The sequence below is a fragment of the Fulvia fulva genome, chromosome 6 (genome assembly GCF_020509005.1).
Source record: "Fulvia fulva chromosome 6, complete sequence".
In the NCBI taxonomy this organism is placed as follows: domain Eukaryota; kingdom Fungi; phylum Ascomycota; class Dothideomycetes; order Mycosphaerellales; family Mycosphaerellaceae; genus Fulvia; species Fulvia fulva.
Genome location: NC_063017.1, coordinates 4,330,542 through 4,349,420, shown reverse-complemented (window position 1 = coordinate 4,349,420; position 18,879 = coordinate 4,330,542). Strand labels below are relative to the sequence as shown.

At 53.9% G+C, this 18,879-nt stretch overlaps 7 protein-coding genes across 7 annotated transcripts; 3 read left to right on the top strand and 4 right to left on the bottom strand.

Moving 5' to 3' along the window:
- Positions 1 to 273: 273 nt before the first annotated feature.
- On the bottom strand, positions 274 to 3,551 carry CLAFUR5_07559 (Calcium-transporting ATPase 3; the record flags this gene model as incomplete). Its single annotated transcript, XM_047906707.1, has 2 exons — positions 274 to 3,175; positions 3,226 to 3,551. The coding sequence occupies 2 exons, from the start codon at positions 3,549 to 3,551 to the stop codon at positions 274 to 276; spliced, it is 3,228 nt and encodes a 1,075-aa protein (XP_047762858.1).
- A 2,340-nt stretch (positions 3,552 to 5,891) lies between these two features.
- CLAFUR5_07558 (uncharacterized protein) lies at positions 5,892 to 7,286 on the top strand (the record flags this gene model as incomplete). The annotated part of the gene is made up of 1 exon (XM_047906706.1): positions 5,892 to 7,286. One exon carries the CDS (start codon positions 5,892 to 5,894, stop codon positions 7,284 to 7,286), a length of 1,395 nt encoding a protein of 464 aa, XP_047762859.1.
- A 125-nt stretch (positions 7,287 to 7,411) lies between these two features.
- On the bottom strand, positions 7,412 to 8,440 carry CLAFUR5_07557 (uncharacterized protein; the record flags this gene model as incomplete). The annotated part of the gene is made up of 1 exon (XM_047906705.1): positions 7,412 to 8,440. The coding sequence occupies one exon, from the start codon at positions 8,438 to 8,440 to the stop codon at positions 7,412 to 7,414; it is 1,029 nt and encodes a 342-aa protein (XP_047763053.1).
- A 630-nt stretch (positions 8,441 to 9,070) lies between these two features.
- On the bottom strand, positions 9,071 to 9,961 carry CLAFUR5_07556 (uncharacterized protein; the record flags this gene model as incomplete). The annotated part of the gene is made up of 1 exon (XM_047906704.1): positions 9,071 to 9,961. One exon carries the CDS (start codon positions 9,959 to 9,961, stop codon positions 9,071 to 9,073), a length of 891 nt encoding a protein of 296 aa, XP_047763500.1.
- Positions 9,962 to 10,241: 280 nt separating this feature from the next.
- Positions 10,242 to 12,239, bottom strand: CLAFUR5_07555 (uncharacterized protein; the record flags this gene model as incomplete). Its single annotated transcript, XM_047906703.1, has 1 exon — positions 10,242 to 12,239. The coding sequence occupies one exon, from the start codon at positions 12,237 to 12,239 to the stop codon at positions 10,242 to 10,244; it is 1,998 nt and encodes a 665-aa protein (XP_047763047.1).
- A 1,963-nt stretch (positions 12,240 to 14,202) lies between these two features.
- CLAFUR5_07554 (Putative elongation of fatty acids protein 1) lies at positions 14,203 to 15,312 on the top strand (the record flags this gene model as incomplete). The annotated part of the gene is made up of 2 exons (XM_047906702.1): positions 14,203 to 14,613; positions 14,680 to 15,312. 2 exons carry the CDS (start codon positions 14,203 to 14,205, stop codon positions 15,310 to 15,312), a joined length of 1,044 nt encoding a protein of 347 aa, XP_047763048.1.
- A 1,943-nt stretch (positions 15,313 to 17,255) lies between these two features.
- CLAFUR5_07553 (uncharacterized protein) lies at positions 17,256 to 17,900 on the top strand (the record flags this gene model as incomplete). Its single annotated transcript, XM_047906701.1, has 1 exon — positions 17,256 to 17,900. One exon carries the CDS (start codon positions 17,256 to 17,258, stop codon positions 17,898 to 17,900), a length of 645 nt encoding a protein of 214 aa, XP_047763045.1.
- Between the last annotated feature and the right edge of the window lie 979 nt (positions 17,901 to 18,879).

Sequence of the window (18,879 nt, the reverse complement as noted above, 5' to 3'; positions counted from 1 at the left end):
TGTCAAGGACAGTGAGGCATGAAGCATTTGTTCGCTGTTGAAAGCATTTTCTGAAGCTATGTACTTGCTGAATCTACCAGGTGTTGATCCCAAGCTACTCGTTGATCGTTACTAAAGAGCGTTCCCCTGCGCCTTCTCCAAACCGTGATGCCAAAGGAGTGACCAAACCAAGATACCATCCCCCGCCAAAAGAGTGACCGAAAAGCAAATCTGTCCGCCATCGATGTTGGATCACTGCTAGACTTTGTGCGTGCTGACATTGAAACCTCAGACCTAAACCTGAGACTTATCATTGTCAAAGTTGTTAACCTCGATAGGGTTCTTGCGCGCCTTCTTCGCCTTCATCCTACGCTTGATAGCCTTCCAGCTCTCAACAAGCGAGATGAAAACAACAATACTACCAGCCACCAGACCCCACTCCCACGTCAACGGCAGGTGGCGGAACACAATGCGGTTGACGACAGGGATATAGATAACCGGGAACGGCGTGACCAGACCAGCCATGACCGCCCAGAACAGGAAGCGATTCTTGGTGACGGTGGAGAAGAAGGAGAGTCCCTTGCGCGAGTCCTCGTTCGGGTACATGTTGAACAGACTGAGATCCAAATGCTTCGCCTCCCATGCCATGACGGAGAGCAAGACGGTGAGAATAGCGTAAGCTGTACCGCGAGCACGGTATGGGAGGTCGCAGGTGTCGTTGTGGTTGTGGTTACAGTCGTCGCCTAAGTTGCCGTCGCCGACGCCGAATGCGACGATGCAGAAGCTTGCGAGGCATAGACAGCCCATACAGGTTCCGTAGATGAATTTGTCGATGATGAGCTCTTTGGTGAAGACGCCTGCCTTGAGTGAGTGTGGTGGGCGGGTCATTACATCTGCTGATGCTTCTTCGAGACCCAAGCCGATGGCGAGGAAGGAAGAGGAGACCAGGTTGGCGAAGAGGATCTCGAGTGGTGATAGTGGGAAGACGGAGACATCGTTGTTGTCTTTGAAGGCCAGGCCGATGAGGAGTAGAATGACTTGAGCGATGTTCGAGATGAGCAAGTGCAGCAAGAATTTCCGGATGTTATCGAAGAGACGACGGCCTTCGCGGATAGCTGAGACGATGGATGCGAAGTTGTCGTCGGTAAGGACCAGATCTGCGGCTTGTTTGCTAACATCGCTGCCGTTGAGGCCCATGGCGACGCCCACATCGGCACCCTTCAAAGCTGGCGAGTCGTTCACTCCGTCTCCAGTCATCACACAATACTTGCCTCTGCGGTGCAAAGCGTCAAGCATACGCAGCTTTGTGGTAGGACTGCAACGTGCGAGGACCAATGGGAGAGAAGCCATGTTATCCAGATCTTGATCAGACATCTTGTCGAAGACAGAGGCAGTCATCACCGCGTCGGCAGAGGAAGATCCAGTAACGTGCGGTGCCAAGATACCGATCTCCCGGGCGATGGTAGTAGCTGTCTTGAGGTGGTCGCCAGTAAGCATGTGAACGGTAATCCCTGCTCGTTGACATTGCTTGATGGCGCCAGCAGATTCGAGACGAGGGGGATCGTAGATACCGACCAGGCCGGCAAACATGAGGTCTTGCTCCACGTGTTCGCGATCCATGATCTTGCTGTCCTCGTCTGGGTTCAAGGTTCGGTATGCAAGGCAAAGAACACGCAGACCTTCAGAGGCCATGGCGTCTGCCTGTGCCAGGATAGCTTTCGATGTTGCCTCGTTGACCCTCATCAGAGGCAGGAGGAATTCAGTGGCGCCCTTGGTGAAGCAGGTCAGCTCCCCATTCGGGTCGCTAGCGTACACGGCTGACATTCGTTTTACAGCCGAGTCGAAAGAGTGCTCTGTAAGCAGTCGAAGGCCTTCGCGGTGAATAGTATCCTGCTTGCCGCAACCAGCTCGCAGTGCCATGACAGAGAGAGCTATCTCGGTGGGTTCTCCCGTGGCTGTCCATTGGGCTTCTTCGTCGTGAGGCGCCTTGACAGTAGACACGTTGCACAGCGCGATGATCTGAAAGAAGCGATGCAATTCGAGCTCTGGCCAAATCTGCTCTAGAGCAAGCGGCTTCCCATCCAGCTTCAGCTCACCTGTAGTGGGATCGAGGGGGTGTGTCTCGTTCTCTACACTGATAAAGCGACCACCGGGAAGCATTGCCTTTCTGGCAAGCATCTTACCCTGGGTCAATGTTCCTGTCTTGTCGGAACAGATGTTGGTGACGCCACCAATTGCCTCGAGCGCACCCATCCTTCTCACGATGACGTTACCTCGTGCCATAGCCTTTGAGCCTACAGCCATGGTGATGGTCAACACAGCGATCAGAGATTCAGGGATAACAGCAACTGCCACACAGATACCGTAGATCAAGGTCTCATCGTCAATGTCCCAGAGGTTCACCGAGAAGACAATGATGGCGAGGAGTATGGCCAAGGCGAAGAGGAACAGGGCGAACCAAGAAAGCTTGACCTGGAGAGGCGTGCCCACGAGACCAAGAGCGTTCTTGATACCGCGCAGGACTCTGTTGCCGCATCTGACAAGCCATGGACCTTCCTTTGAAGGAGGCTTGTCCCGCAACAGGACAGCGATCTTGCCAATTTCGGTGTTCATACCACTAGCAATGACGATACCAGCTCCGCGACCACGTGTCAATGTGGTCGACGAGTAGGCAATGTTGGTCCGATCGCCGACAGGGGCATCGATCTTATCGGAGATGTAGTCGGCGTCCTTGACAGAAGGCTTCGATTCACCGGTGAGGAGAGCTTCGTCGCTGGCAAGGTTGACGCTGTTGACAAGACGGAGATCAGCAGCCACGATGTCGCCCGTCACCAACTGAACAAGGTCGCCAGGGACCAGATCCTCTGCCTTGATGTTCGTGAGGTTGCCATTGTCGCGGATGACCTTGCATTCAGGCGCCGCCATGGCCAGAAGAGAGGCGATGGTCTGTTCGGCGCGATAGTCCTGGAAGAAGCCGACGACGATGTTGAGGAAGATGACCGCTGTGATGACACCGCCTTCAATCCAGTCTTGAGTCCCGAAACTGAGTGCCATGGCTATCACCAGAACTAGGGTCAAGCTGTTCGAGACTTGTCTAAGGAGAATCCTCCACCAGACGATGCCACCAGAGCTTTCTAGCTTGTTGGATCCATAGCGCTCACGACGGTGAGTCACCTCGTTGGCCGTCAAACCATTCCTGAGGGGCATTAGTAACAGCCGAAGTACTCGAAAGCATGTTCAACATACTGGGCATCTGTTGCAAGAATGTTCGCCACACTACTGGCAGACAGAGTGTGTGCATGAGCATGGATGTTGTCACTATTCGTCTCCTCGATAGTGATGAAAGATGAGTTTGTAGTTGTGGTGTTGCGAGTGCGAGCTCCACCTTTGGACTTGTCGTTCAGGAGAACAGAGTCCGTAGATGAGGCTGCGCTGGCAACACCGTTCGGTATAGGCGGCGGGTCGTCGACATTGCCGCCGTCATCTGTGGCTGGTAGGCCTCCGCCATGTTGCGCTGCCGAGTGTTGCGTCTCGACATCGACGTGGTTGGAAGAAGCAAGAGGTTTTGCCATTCAATTGCCAGAAGAAGCCTTTCAGCGAGTACTGAAGGTAGTTAGAGATCAAACAAAGCACGGGATTGTGGCACCCGTAGATCTTTAAGAGCTGGGGGAGGTGGAGGTAGCCACAGAGGGGAAGACAACACGTGCCTGGGACAAGGGTGGAGCGGAATGGGTGGCTCTTCCTGGCATCTTCTAGGCAAGATCCACAGCTATGCCTTTGACGGTGGCGTGCAGCGGCCGCCAAGGTGCTTGCTGCATAGCAAAGCCCGTTGCGCCTTGTCTGGGCGGCATCATGATTGTTTTTGTTCTTTGTCCATTGTGGTGGCGTTCAGCAAGATCTGATGACCCGGAGATACTTTGAGGTCGAAATGTACTATGAGAGCGCATGACCTCTCAGCAGTGGTTTGTCACTGATACATAGTAAGGCGAATGTCTGGGGTAGGGCTGGAGTGGTGTTTGGGGAGAACTGGGCGTCGACGAGATATGGGATGGAAACGGCTTAGAGCGGTCTTGGCTTGAAGTGCCGGGGGCCGTGTGTGCTCCGTGCAGTCGGAACTCTTCCACCTCTCCACTCAGGAATGATCTCTTTGTTACGCGCAGACACACATGAGACGCATGCTGTGGTCTCGTAAACAGCAAGGCGGTGTCTATGTGTTGGATTCACCGTCATGCAAGGCGCAGAACAGACGCAAGGCAGTTGGCCATGGCGCTACACGCGACAATCGGGTGACCTCCTAGCGAGCTGCACATGGTCGACTAGGATAAGCTCCAGCTGTCGCATGTGACCGACCTCATGGCTCTTCTTGCGATACCACTGGCCACAACTCACGATAGCAGCATGCAAGCCAACAACATAGTACTCCTTGCTTTGCCAGGCTCGTAAGGGAGCCAACTGAACGCAATACCGAACTTCGAAGGCTCATCAATCGGCATACTACGCCACTGTTGAGAATACGGTTGCCACATTGATGCTACTGCGCCACGATCGCCTGCTGGACGAGGACGGCGCTGCCAGAATAATGGTCATATTAGGTAGGTCCGGTTTGCTAAGATCGCTTCAAGATCATGATGTACGCCAGGTCTTGTTGAAGGATCAGTGTCGTCTTGCCAAGTTCAACACGAGTCTTAGGCCATGCCAGATTGGTGTTATTGTCTTGACTAAACCAGATGTATCCTCCATTGGCTCGTTTTCGACATGCCACGTTTGTCAAATCAGTGATTGACTGCAGGCGCCATGCTGCTCGGAGAACCACATGAGCTTCGCTATAGCTGATCTGCTGGCAGTTAATTGAGAGCATCTTCCGTATTATCTCGTTAGCCATGATGTCGATTCGCACTGCCTACTGCCCAGTGAGACATAGAGTATGCGAGCTGCAGACACCTTCATCATGACGACGTGGGAGTCCGGCATGCTGAGTTCCACAGCGGAGCAGAACAGCGATCCGATCACTGCGGTATCCCATCCTGAGTCCGAGCTTTCGGTGGAGATACATCTCTCGAATATGAAGACCGTGGTCCCAGCACTCCAGTGGCACCAAATGTAGCTTTTCCGTGGCTATGGAGGTCAAGGCGACCTGTCGCGCTCAGACTGTTGAGTCTTGGGCATAATGGAATAGGCTGCAATCTGTAGACTATTCGCTGTAGTGCTCGTCCTGGGAAGCGCAGCGACCGAGCCAAAAGACTGTCATCTCATGCTGTGAAATCTTGCTGCTTGTTATCATCATGTAATAGGAGCGTTCGTTGCACTTTGACAGACTCTCAAAACTTTGCAACTGATCCATGCTACCTTCAAAAGCCGATGCTGGTCGTCGTCGGCATTGTCCAGTGTTCCTGCTGCCCGATTCGGGGACGTGGAGTCCAGACAAGCAGGCTTAACCCATGAGCTGGGAGAGGTTGTCAATTGGTCGCGGAGTGCGGATCGTGGCGGCTGCAGCACGTGTAGCTGGGAGGCATGTGAAAGCATGTTGGAAACATCCAGTCGCTGCCTATCTTCCTGATGCACCCGCTTTTTGGCCAATGCGATATGGAGAGTGAGATGAAGCTGCAGCTGGGACGAGCGAATGACCCGGTCCTGAGGAGCCACGACCGAGATCCGGGACTCCACTCCCGCTGTCGATCATGGCGCAGGCCAGGCACAGGCACAGGTAGGAACAACGCATGTACACGCACTCTTGCTGGCATGTGATACGAGCAACAAGTCGTGCCTCCTATTGCCGTCCCACACAAAGGTGATGCGCTGGTGCGCCACCGCTCACTCTTTCGTCCAGTGTGATAGGGGAAGTGCAAGAGAATGTCCCTCTGTCTCAAGCCGTTAAATCGAAACACGACTCGCAATCGCCGCACGTCATCGCCATGACCAGCACAACAAGACCTCCCGATTTGCCTTCGAGGACAGCGACGACAGGCAGTACTTCTGCCCTCCCACAGTCTGCAGCCGCGCGACAGCGTCTATCGCAACGCACCTCCAGCCATCAAGGTACCTCGCCATCCCCGAGGCCCGACCCTCTGCTCCGAAGACGCTCTTCGCTCATATCCTATTCGAGTTTCGAGGACCTGAGCGAGATTGTAAGCCCAAAGACCGGTAGCAGAAAAGATCACGATGAAGACAACGAGCTCACACACTGGCACTCGTCGCCTCTGGCGTTCGCCATACTGCCTGCGCTGGGCGGGCTGGTGTTCAAGAATGGGTCGGCCTTTGTGACGGATGTGCTATTGCTTGGGCTGGCAGCCATATTCATGAACTGGAGCATAAGACTGCCGTGGGATTGGTACTACTCAGCTCAAACGCTACGGCAAGACGTGGGGCCAGACATCGAGGACGAAATAGCTATCGGGACTGGTTCGTCCGCAGGCGGATCTCCAGGGTCTTCACAAAATGGCCATGCCGATGGCAAGTCACAAGCTGAGCCACATAACAATCGCAAGCGCGAAGAGGCAGTCGCGGAGCTGAGACGGCAGGAATTACTGGCGCTGGGTGCTACTTTCCTCTTTCCCGTTGGAGCTGCGTACCTGCTTCATGTTATCCGCGCCCAGCTATCGCGACCTTCGACTGGGCTGGTCTCCGACTACAACCTCTGCATCTTCCTACTGGCCGCCGAGATTCGACCCGTGCGGCAACTGGTGCGATTGGCCGCCAGTCGTACTCTTCATCTTCAGCGCACCGTGACTGGGATTGACGACCCGTTCTCATCTGCCCTGGAGGAGAAGAGTGCAATCACAAGTTTGTCCAGTAGGATTGCAGACCTCGAGGAGAAGCTATCAGCGCAAACCAATGGCACCCCAACCACTGCACAAAAGGCAGATGTGAGCGACCTCTCAAAGGAGATTCAGAAACGCTATGAACCTCGATTCGATGGCCTTGAGCGAGCGGTTCGGCGATACGAAAAGCGCTCCATCACACTTGCACAAGTCATGGAGCAGCGTTTGCAGTCCTTGGAGGCACGGCTGCAAGAGGCATTGAGTCTTGCCGCTGTCGCCGCGCAGCATTCACAGAACAAAGGTGCTATCGTAACGCTGTTGGAAACGGTCAGCAACATGATTGCTTGGCCGATGAAACTGTTGCTTTCCTCAACACTCTGGCCATTCCGTGCCATTGACGATCTATACATCCGCATCAAAACGCTACTACTAGGCCCCATGCCTCCTCGAGTTGCTAAGCGCAAGTCAAGGCAAGAAAGCAGCGGCAGAGAAGATCGATCAAAAGATCGAGCACCTCCACCAGGGAGCATGCGGAAGATCGTGCGATAAAGGTCGAAGGCAATTGATACAAGGCGCAAAACAAGAGTAGATAGAGACTCGGACACAGTAAAGAGATACCCAAGCCAAGGTTGTTGGTAATCAAAATGATGGACGAAGGCAATGCGACTAAGACCCTACAAGCCATCACCAGGAGTCCAAACACTCCTCATCCACCTCTCATCCAATTTACTCCCCTCCTCGTAAAAGCGCAGGTTTGTCGACGACCGTGTTCGCCCCTGCGCATCATCATTCTTAACCGCACCATGGATCATATAAGGATTATGAAACACCACATCACCAGCCTCATAATCCCCAACCAACCACCTCCTCTTCCTCCTCTCGCCGCCATGAATCCCACTCTCAATCTCTTCCGTCAACTCGCCAGCATCATGGCTCAACTGACCATCCTTCGCCATGTTCACATTGAACCTATTGATAATCTCCTCCTTCGAGAAACCCGCCGCTGCTGCACGATCATTGAAGTCCTGCTCCATCGCCAGGCCGATATCTGTGCTGTTCTCCAGATACATCAGGCCGCCTCCTTGGGCTGTGCAGTCGCCGATGGGAACCCAGGCTGTGAGGAAGTTGGCTTCGCCTGCGCGGAGGAAGATTTTATCGTAGTGGATTCCTGTGCTGAAGCCGTTGGGGACGTTGTGGCGGAGGAGGGTCCGCTTGATTAAGACGTCTTTGTCCCATTTCATGAATTCCCGGACGAATTGGCGGAGTTTGGGGTGTTCGAGGAACGCCGTGTACATGGGGTTTGTATACGCGGAGATCAATCTGTTGACTTTCTCGATGTCCTCGAGGAGGTCTCTGCCGCCGTTGCCATGGTGTGCGACTGGGTCTGCTTCTGGGTTGAAGATTCCTTCGCTTGCTGTTGTGCCGGGCTTGAGGATGCCGGTGGGTGCCATGTGCTCAAAGTATGCTTCGCGCATGTCGAGGACATCCTCGCGGGGCATGACGTTCTTCACGAAAATGTAGCCTTCTTCGTCGAAGCGACGGCGCATGTCCTCGAGAGGTGTATCGATCGGCGTGGTACGCATCCAGCCGACGGTATCGTTGTCGAGGTACTTTCCATAGTTCGATCGCAGCTTGGGTAGCTGTTCTGGCTCGTAGACGAGCTCATGTGCTGGTACCGGGGCACTCTGTACTGTTGCTGCCATTGTGGTATGGAGAGGGGAGGTAGTGGGAGCTCAGATCAGGAGAGGAGGGATACCTACCATCGACAGGGCCCCATGGCCACCCTCAAAGGTCAGCAGTCTTGGTTGGAGGAGTGATATGAATGCAGCCACAACATGAAGATGATGAATAGACAGTGGAGTGTGGTAGACTCTCTAATCGTTCATCCGCAGGGCAGCGTACGCTCTTATCCGGTGCCGCTGAAAGGAGCAATTCGCAGCGCGCGCGTGGCCAAGCCAGTCGAAAAGGCAGTTCTCTCCGCTACTACCGGTCTTGGCTTCGTGGTATTACTTCCCAAACAGATGGCGGATACGAAGGCCAATTGTCTTGGTATGGTCGGGAGCAGCAAGCGATGTTGTCCAGAAGTGATGGACTCCGCGTTCTCCGCATCTTGTGGCAACTGTGGAGAGCTATGAACGTGGAGCCGCAGTCAAGCCGGCAGTGGTTAGCAGAAAGACCTGGGCTGTAAGCCTGGGGAAGACTGATCAGGCACATGTAAATGCCGTGCATTGCTTCTCTTTGGGGCATGTGCTTGCGCGCTCGACATGGGACCGAGCGAATAACCCAGCATGTTGTAGGACTCCGCAGGATCGTGCGGCCGCGTTTGCAATCCTTCACTTGAAGTCTCGGAAAGGTGGACCTTTGACCTTGCCCTTGGAATCGAATCGTACGCCTTCAGCATGCAACAACTCATGCTTATGCTTGGCGTACTTGCCTTCCTCGCCCCATGAGCCCTTGAAGCCGCCCAAAGTGCCGTCCCCCGCGAGGATCCTGTGGCACGGCACTTCAGGAGCAAATGGATTGTTTCGCATTGCATTGCCGACGGCACGAGCACATGTCTTGTGGGAGTTCGCGCTGATCCAGTCAGACATGGCGCCGTATGTGCTGTATCGTCCTCGCGGGATCTTGCAAAGCAAAGACAGCGTCCGTTTGCGAAATGCTGTAATGTCGGAATTGTCTATTCTTTTCAGCTGAGCTTCCATGTCGAAAGCTTCACCAGTGTTGTCAGCTGCAGCATCGATAGTCTCAGTGGCCGTCTTCTCGTGCTCCTGCTTGACGCCTTTGGAAAGTGGCTTTGTTGATGGTAGGAAGTAAGCCGACACGGTCTGAACAGACTTCTGCAATTTCGTCGTCTTCTTCTTCTTCCCCTCGACCTTCGGTGCGACCGACTCATCGGCCTTTCGCTTCTTGCCTTTCTTGCCACGAAGTTGTAGACTATTCTCATCCAGTTTGACCAGATTCGCTTCCCCGGAACAGATCGCCTCCGCGAGAGATATGACCTTCTGCAATTGCGATTGATTCATGTTTCTGATTGCAGGCGACTTGAGGACCTCAGTCCACGGCTTGTCGATCCCGACAGCATTGTCAAGCACAATACGTCCGAAGCAATGGTCCAGATGGACGGGCCAGTGAGGCTGCACCGGATCCTTTGCCTTGGCCAGGCAGGGGAGATATTCCTGAAACAGGTACTTCCAGCGGTCTTGCAGCTCTGTCAAGGTTGCCATGATGATAGTTCTGTGTATGCCCACAAGCGGTCGTAAGCTGCGCACGTCTTATCACATGTTTGTGTTGTGGCAGTTCGATTATATGTAGGTAGCAAGAGCAACAACGCGTGATGCATCATCACTTCGAAGCGGCAACTTTAAATTTACGCATGCACGGACACGAAACAGCCACGCACATCCTGAGATTTACGATGGTTATATAACAGAGTGTTACCCTAAATACAAATGAACAGTTCGTCGTATCATCATCATTGTGCGTCAAAGCATGTTCCTTGTTGAACTACGACCAGAACCAGCCCTTCTGCTTGGGCCTCTCTGCCTCGGGCTGCTTCTCTTGTTGCTCTGAGTTAGACTCCTTCGACGTATGTAAGCTCTCTTCGGTCTCTTCTCTTCCGTCAGCAAAGCGCCGCTTCAGCACGACCTTTGTCGTAACAGTACCGTCGGGCATTCTTGTGGTCTGGGTTGTGGTGAGAGCAGATAGCACTTGTGGCATCTCTAAGCTCGATTGGGGCTTCTGTATTTCCGCTTGAGATGCCTTGTCTTGCTCGCGCCTAGCATCAAGCAGTCGCTGCTTGTTGTGCTGCTCGAGCTCCTCCAGCCATTTAATTTGTTCAAGACTGTCTTCATCTTCCAGGTCGAGGCGTCGCGCCGTCGAAACTCGGGCACCAGATTTGTCCCCGCCTGTCATCTCCGCCAAATTATCGTTCTCCTGCTCCATTCTCTCTACCATCTCTTCGAGCTCCTCGGTAGAACAGAGCGGCCATGTGAGGGGATATCCGACCAGTTCATCACCACGTCTCATCAGCTGCCGTCTCCGCCATTTCTCTTGCAAAGGCGCTTTGTCCAACTTCTCGAGCATACCAGTCTCTTTCGAGTGAGCATTCTGCTTCCAGAAGTCATCGTCCGGCAGGTCGCTCCGACGGATTGCTTCGTTCAGGGTGGAGAACCATTCAGAGTGCGACTCGAAGGCATGTCTACGCATGAACTCGTCGAGAGGCTCGTGAACGAGATCATCGATGTCACCGTACTTGTCGTACCAAGCGTTCACGATCTCAGCGACCGTTGCAGAGTTCTTTGCGTGAAGGGCCGTCCAGAGCCCGTAATCTGCCTCTTCCCAGTCATCGTCTTTGTCGCCTGTAAGCGGAGAGAACACAGTTCGGGTATGCTGGGCGACGGGCGCGTGAAGTCCAGGGTATATATGCGGCGAGTCGTATAGGTCTTGCTCAGTATCTGGGCTGCCTACCCCAAAGGGCATGGGCTCTGCTTCAGTGTCAGCCGTCGACTTCGTGGCTACTTCTGACAACAGATCAGAGATATCTTTGCGTAGCAAGGAGACGTCGAAAGGTGACAACCGGTTTGACCAAGGTACTTCCGATCGATTCTGCTTGATGATGTCCGTAAGTGTTTGCTTCCCAAGTGCACGCTTGCTATGCTCGGATGCACTTCCATAGAAGCGGGGAAGTAGAGGTGGAAGTATGCCACGGCACTGCAGACTCAGCATCCATTCTAGTCCAGGCCCATGGTAGGTGGACTGTGGCTTTCCGTATGGTTCTCGTAGACCAACACGTTCCATGGAAGACATGGGCTTGTCGAGCGTTGCATCAAGCAGGTCCTCAAATGCAGCTCGCCACTTGGATCCCTCTCCTGCTAGGTCGGGATGTGCTTCCAGCCTGATGGGGGAGTAAGCGTTCCGCTTGAACCAGTCCACCGAGAGCCAGGGCTGCCGCGAACCTCTCTCCAGTCGCATGCCAAAGAAAGGCTCCGCAAGTCGATCCAGTTGGCCTAGCATATCTTCTGGATCGCTGTAAAGGGCTTCGATCCTGCCCAATGACACATTCTCATTCCGTCGCAACGACTCTGTCATCAAGAGTGCGGTAGCTGACCTCGCATCGTCCTTCTCTTGCTTCGAGCTCCTTGCGAGTTCCATTGTAATGTAGTCGGGTGTATCGTCACTGCCATTCCACCTCCGAGAGATGTCAAGCTCTTCATCGAGCATCCGTTGCTGCTCTTGTTGCATCTTATCACGGAATTCGACAACGTGTTTCGGTAGGTTCGTCCAACTCCCGCTCAGAGTGCTGAGGCCGCCATCGACGAACTTCTTGAAGGAAGAGAATGGACCGCCGCTATTAGACTGTTTCTCCAGGTCCTTATAGAACCGCTGTTCCTGCTCCTGAAGCTCTTTCATAAACCGATCGGCATCGTGCTTCAAGCCCTGTAGGGTCCTGTCGAGCAACGGTCGCGAATCGTTCTGTTCATCCTCATCGTTGGTGCCGCTCATCTTAGCTACTGACCTACCTGGAACCGACGATGGTGTTGAAGAGGAGTGAACGGAGAAGACAGATCAGCTTGAGTGTACGTTTCATCGTCGCCATGTTGCCTCGAACGATTGGTCAGGCGACAAGCTCCGCGCATGTGACACGCGGGGCAGAAGCACAGACGAATCCATGTTGTCACGTCTATCTGTATCACTACATGCCACTACCCTCGATGATATATTGTATGGCCATGCCTCACGTCGGCTCGCTCTACACTGCAGGATGCAACACCATCGCTCGAATCTCCTCCTCTAAACTCGTCCGCCAGACCTCTCGGGCCTCCTGAGCAGCTCTATGTTCGTTCAAACACCGACCAGACGCAGTATCAATCAATACGAAAGACGCGAGACCCCGGACGAGCGAGCGACATCGCTTCCAACATCCCAATGCCATCCACATCGTTCTCGCAAAAGCCATGAAGGGATTCAGCAACACCACGATGCTTCATTGCAAGGACACCATTATCAATCTGCAGCTGCAGATGTCTAAGGCCCGGGCACAAAGCACAAAGATTGATTCTGCTGGTGTCTTCATAGGCATTCCATTGCAGTCTTATGAATCGAACATGTCGAAGGAAGTCCTTGCGTAGTGTCAAGGTATTGCCTATGCATCTTGACACTACGAAGAGGTTGTTCTCGGCGAGGTGCTGTAGTGTTTCTTGTAGGAATCGTCTGCAGACCATGCGGGGCTCGGCCACGGTCGCATTCTCCTAGGTTTCAGTGGACACAGGAAGGCAAGCTCTATCGAAGCATCTGGTGGACGTACACAGTCTTCACGGCCTCCGGTCTTTACCGCAGTATGGCAACGACCGTTCAATGGGATTGGGTGTCTGACATCCTTCTGCTGAGGAGTGATTGTCCTGCCTTTGCCACAGACCAGATCGCATATGGCGAGACGCAGCTCCGGTGGCAATGTCCAAGAAGTCCACAGGTCGGAATGGTTGGTCATTTCGCAATTTGCACCATGTGAAGAGGCAGCCCCTTCTAGAGTGAAGACAGACTCCGGCACAGTGCAGCCATTGAGATGTTGCTTACCAGGCAGCACTCTCAAGCAACCATGTTGTGAGCAACAGTCTCTGGCGCGTCAAGGCCGTCATGGCTTCGTCGCCTGTCCAATATGCGAGAATTGCGGAATTACACGATAGCCCTTGTTGCGCTGCCACAGGATCTGATGTCGACCATGGCGCGCCGGAAGAAGTACTGGGCATCCTTCGTGACAGAGGTGCCGTGTGGCCACTTGGAGATCTGCCACAATGCCACGTGTATCTAGCAATAGTGAATCCGAAGTGAAGAACGAGTAGTAGCAATATCTGTTCAGTTGGTATTTGAGTAAGCACCTCATCTCGGTGTTCGTTCATCATGTATGCATCAATGTCCTTGGCAATCCGGCCTTAAACCCTCTCGAGGAAGGTGCTGCTGTGTCTGCTGGGCGTCGGCAGCCACATCAACACGCGACACAAGTCTTTCGCACGAGAGCAGACGTTGTGTACTTCCAGTTGTGCTTGCATTGGCTCGGTGTCGGCAGCAGTGAGTGCCGCTAACCCCACGATCATCACAAGGGCCGGCGCGAGACGTTGAAGAGGACTGGTCGTTTTCGCATTGAACAATTTGCTGGTAATCTTAGTTAGCAACAGGGGTACAACAAGAGAAGTGTTGTTGTGCACAAGACTCCTCCTTTCCAGCATTCCCTTCCCAACGCTCGACTTCATCCGCCGACACGACTTCTCTTCCTGTCACTCCTTCGGGACGTCCAGCAGCGCACTCCTTCCACCGCGGCGCTGCACATATATTGCGACAGCTGAGGCGCACGCGATTCCGCCGCGTGCCGACGTAATCAAAGTTTGGAGTCATTCCTGGTCCTCGCTGATTCTTCCTCCTCTGTTTCCCCCGAACCCCGCCCACGCGACCTCACGACTGTTATTGTACAATGGCGACTGCAGACTGGATTCAATACGGCGCGCCGACGCTCGACCGACCATTTGGTCTGCAGCTATGGCCCACCTTCGCCAAAGCATTCGAGGCAGTCCGCGGATATGCACCAGAGGACTTCCGCTTCGTGCCCGGCAAGACGCCCATGGCGACAATGGCTGAGACCGCGATTGGGCTCATTTCATACTACATAATCATCTTTGGCGGAAGGGAATTGATGAGGGAGCAGCAGCCACTCAAGCTCAACGGCCTGTTCAAGATCCACAACTTTTATCTCACGGCCATCAGCGGTGTCCTGCTCGTGCTCTTCCTCGAGCAGCTGATCCCAACCTTGGCAAGGAACGGTGTGTTTTACGCTGTCTGCCACTACAACGGAGGCTGGACTCAAGAGCTGGTCGTGCTGTACTACGTGAGTATAACGCGGCGGAAGCGATCTGCAGGGGAAGAGCATAAAGTGGGCTGACGTGTATCTCAGCTGAACTACCTGACCAAGTACCTCGAACTCCTAGACACGGTCTTCCTCGTCCTCAAGAAGAAGCCATTGACCTTCCTCCACACCTACCACCACGGCGCCACTGCTCTCCTCTGCTACACCCAGCTGCTCGGCCACACCGCAGTATCATGGGTCCCAATCACCCTCAACCTGACCGTCCACGTCGTCATGTACTGGTACTACTTCCAGTCGGCTCGTGGCATCAAGATCTGGTGGAAGAAATACATCACCATGCTCCAGATCATTCAATTCGTCATTGATCTCGGCTTCGTCTACTTCGCATCATACACCTACTTCAGCGCACGCTACTTCCCGTGGCTCCCAACCTACGGCATCTGCGCCGGAGAAGAGTTCGCCGCATTTGCCGGCATGGGTATCCTCAGCTCCTACCTCGTGTTGTTCATCGGCTTTTACATCTCGACCTACAAGAAGCCAGTCAAGAAGGGTAGAGGCCGCGCGACTTCGGCTCTTGTGGAGATGAAGGACGAGCAGATTCCAGACGTCAAGGAGGTTAGGAGACGCCTAAGTGGTAACGCACAGACAATGAACGGCTACAGCACGAGCAAGGAGAACGGTACTCCAAACGGCCGAGTTACCCGATCGAGGAAGGCTTAGAAAGCACGCGACCTGCGCGCATTCGAGCGAGCGACTTCGCCAGAACGACTCGGCGGGTGTGGGATCGATGCGATAGAGAAACAGCAAGCACATGTGTTTGATCTGCTGGAGCAGGCGGAGCGCAACGAAGAAGAGAGACTCAAAACAGCCATCAAACGCGCACCGGGTGGATGGCTGTAATTCGATGTAATTACCTAGGGACAACAGAAGGTGTATAGGCGTCCACGACGCTTGAGGGTGGAGGTTTCCTCGGGCTTTTTGCGAGGTGTGAAACGATCCTTTGGACGGGATGTACGATATCAACGCATTATAGCATGGCGCGGCGAAGATGGGGGTTTTGTCACCTACAGGAAAGGTACGCACAGTATATACCTACTCAGAACATATTCGAAGATCAGTTCAACATATGCAGTTATGCTTCTAACCTTAGCCACCCTGCACGGACGACTCGACGACATCCCGATCGCAAGGCCTCGCCGGCACTTCGAGATCCTACTACGGCGATAACGCCGGACCTCTGAGGCTCAAATGCACCCCACGATCACCCTCCCCGACACAGACATAATCTCGGCATTGGTTGCAGATGAACGCCATGCGGGGTGGAAGTGGCTTGGACGGCTTCGATCTCTCTAGAAGCCCTCTGGAAAGAAGCCCGAGATGGCTCTAGGCTCGATGCCGAGACGGTAGCGACATCTCATGGACAGATGTGGTAATTGTCGTAGGCACATATCCTAGTCCATGAGAGTAAACGATGTGCGCTGACAGGTCGATTCGTGGCTGGAGGCTTGGTATCGTGAGATGAATGGCGAGACGCTGATATCATACCTAGAAGACGCAAGGCACGCGGGCGGCACAGTGCACCTCGAGGGGGATCAAAAGAGAGGTGAGATCCAGATGCTTTTGGGTGAAGATTCTGACGCTTTTACTTTGAGGAGGTATGGGTGATTGGCAGATGACCTCTGGTTCCAACGAAAGGTTCTGCAGGTTCATTCATGCCGACCAGACCCCAGTGATCCAGTGTGCGCAACGACAAGCGGATGCTGTTCTGATGCACTACAGCTCTCGACACAGTCCGCGGAAACGCTGACCGCTGGTAAACGACTGTGCTCTGCGCACATTTTCTGGAAGGACTCGCAGCTCTTGGAACGCGGCTGAAAGAACGACTCGACTCATTGTGTGTAAAGGGTCTTGGTACACTTCTCGGCGAGTGATCGCACAACACTCTGGCTATGGCTGCCAGATCGAGCGTGTCGTGTTCATCGAGCGCGTCCAGACAGCGACATTGAGCATGAGTAGCGACGACAGGACCTGCAGCCGGATATCTCGCCATACTCTCCACCTCCACACTTCCATCCTTAACAGCGGTCACCGAACTCGCAGAGAATATATGAGCAGGCGGAGCTCCCAAGCAGTAGTGGTACGTTTTTTCCCACCCATCAATATCCAAAGCGTCATGCACAACGTGGGCTGCATACGGAAGATTTTGACTGACATCCACGTGTACGCGACAGAGCACGAACGATCGAAAAAGAGTCGGCATCGGCGCTCGCCTGGCAGGAAGTATCCGATTGTGGGTATTGACCTGGAGTGGTGGCGTGACAACTCTCACCACATTCCTTGTCCCTATCCTTGAACATTCTGACTAAGGCAATTCCAGCCTATCGCGTTTCCCTCCGACGGGTCAAAAGGCCTTCATGCCGATCTCTTCACGGCTTGACATGCATTGACCCGTTCACAGTGCCGACTATGGATCGCGAGACTTCCTTGAATGCCCAGAGCATGAGTACGATTTCGTGAAACGGTGTCAGGCACATATAAGTCGATCCTTCCTGTAGGTACATCAGACCATACGTCTACCAAGCACCCCATCACATCACCTACTATCTACCCAGTCAATCACCTCGGCAATAACCACAAGCTACATCATACTCTGGCAACATACAATGGCTGCATCGGGAGAATGCTTCCCTTCGCTGCAATGCCTCAGCGGGGACGTGCCGGATCTGTGCAAGAAGGCAGGCGTTGCATGTGCCACCAACTCGGTCAAGCACAACGTCCAAAGTCCTCAATCACCAGACAACCACATCTCGCCAGTGTACGCCCCGACTCCAGCATCGACAGGATCACAAGCAATAACAACCTCAAGCGACTCCGAAGAATCACAATCGGGACACACTGCACATGAAGCGAAGACACCATACCCGCAAGGCCGGACCGCAACAAGACCAACAAGACCTCATCGCCGCATTCCACACACCATCATTGAACGAAGGTACCGCGACAACCTCAACACTCAGATCGAGACTCTCCGTCTATCGTTACCATCGCTCAAGAATGCGTACGTCTGCTCGCCTGATGTTGAGGATAGCGCGCTTCCTCCGAGGTTACCTTCGAAAGCCATGATCATTGCAACGGCAGCGACATATATCAAGGAGCTCGAGGCGGAACGTAATCATGCGATTGACAGCGTATCAAGTCTGCAACAACAAGTCAACGATCTCCAGAAGTTGATACAATGCAACGACTGCTCGATACTACAGTATCTGCAAACAGTCGGCAACCCCAACCAAGTCGCAATGCAGACATAGAACAATGGTCAGCGAATGGACTTATGTTCAGTGGGCAGCGCAAAGGAGGAATGGGATCACGAGGCTTACGAGAGATACCAGATAGGGCATCACAGAGGGCACAACAGACCCAAGGTCGAAGGACACCAAAGATGGTTGCAGAATAGAGCGTTCTTCTCCAACAGATGAGATAGACAGTAATGAGCCGCAAGGCGGCACAACAGTGAAGCGATGCAATGCCACGCCACCCTCACTCATGCTGATCCCTCCCCTCTTCCCGTCGCTTCTTCTCGTCTACGTGCGTTGGTGTTCGCGGTGGAGCACTGCCGGGACGAACGACGAAGGCCTGACTGATGATGCCCAACGACAACACCAACCAGGTCTGCTGTCAGATACGGCAGTGCCACAGGACGCAGGAACGCAATCAGGGTCGTCTACACGTCTTGTTCGAAAGTCGGTCGGCCCCAGAACTCTATCCTGCCGCCGGTCAGTCGTGACCATCTTCAGACCGACAGAGTTGTAAGGCTGTTTGAACGATTGTTAGCAACACGTGATGGTTCTGGCGGTATCGTGTCATCCGCCACGTCAAGCTGTGGGTCCACTTTTCCCGCAACTTCTCAGCTGCGCAGAGGCGGCAGTGGTGCTCGTGACACAGCATGGCAAGCAACAGGTATGTCGCGACACAGCGTCTCGGTCGTGTCCAATGCAGTGGCGTCGACGCTCATGCCATGACACGGGACTTGGAGAAGAAGGTTAGTGAGTTGGTCGTCTTGCTGCGACCGCGGGGCATGGCGGGCTCTAACGTCCGTGAGAACGTGCTGCATGTCTCAGCGTAAGTCAGCCAATGACAGCGACGACAGCAGACAACAGACATGCATCGCGCGCAGCGGGAGCCACTGCTGCACATGCAGCGCTGCTCGTCGACGTGTTCGAAGACAACCACTAGAATATTGCGCTCGTTCATTGGCTGGAATCAACCAAGGCCGAGTCAGTCAGCGTG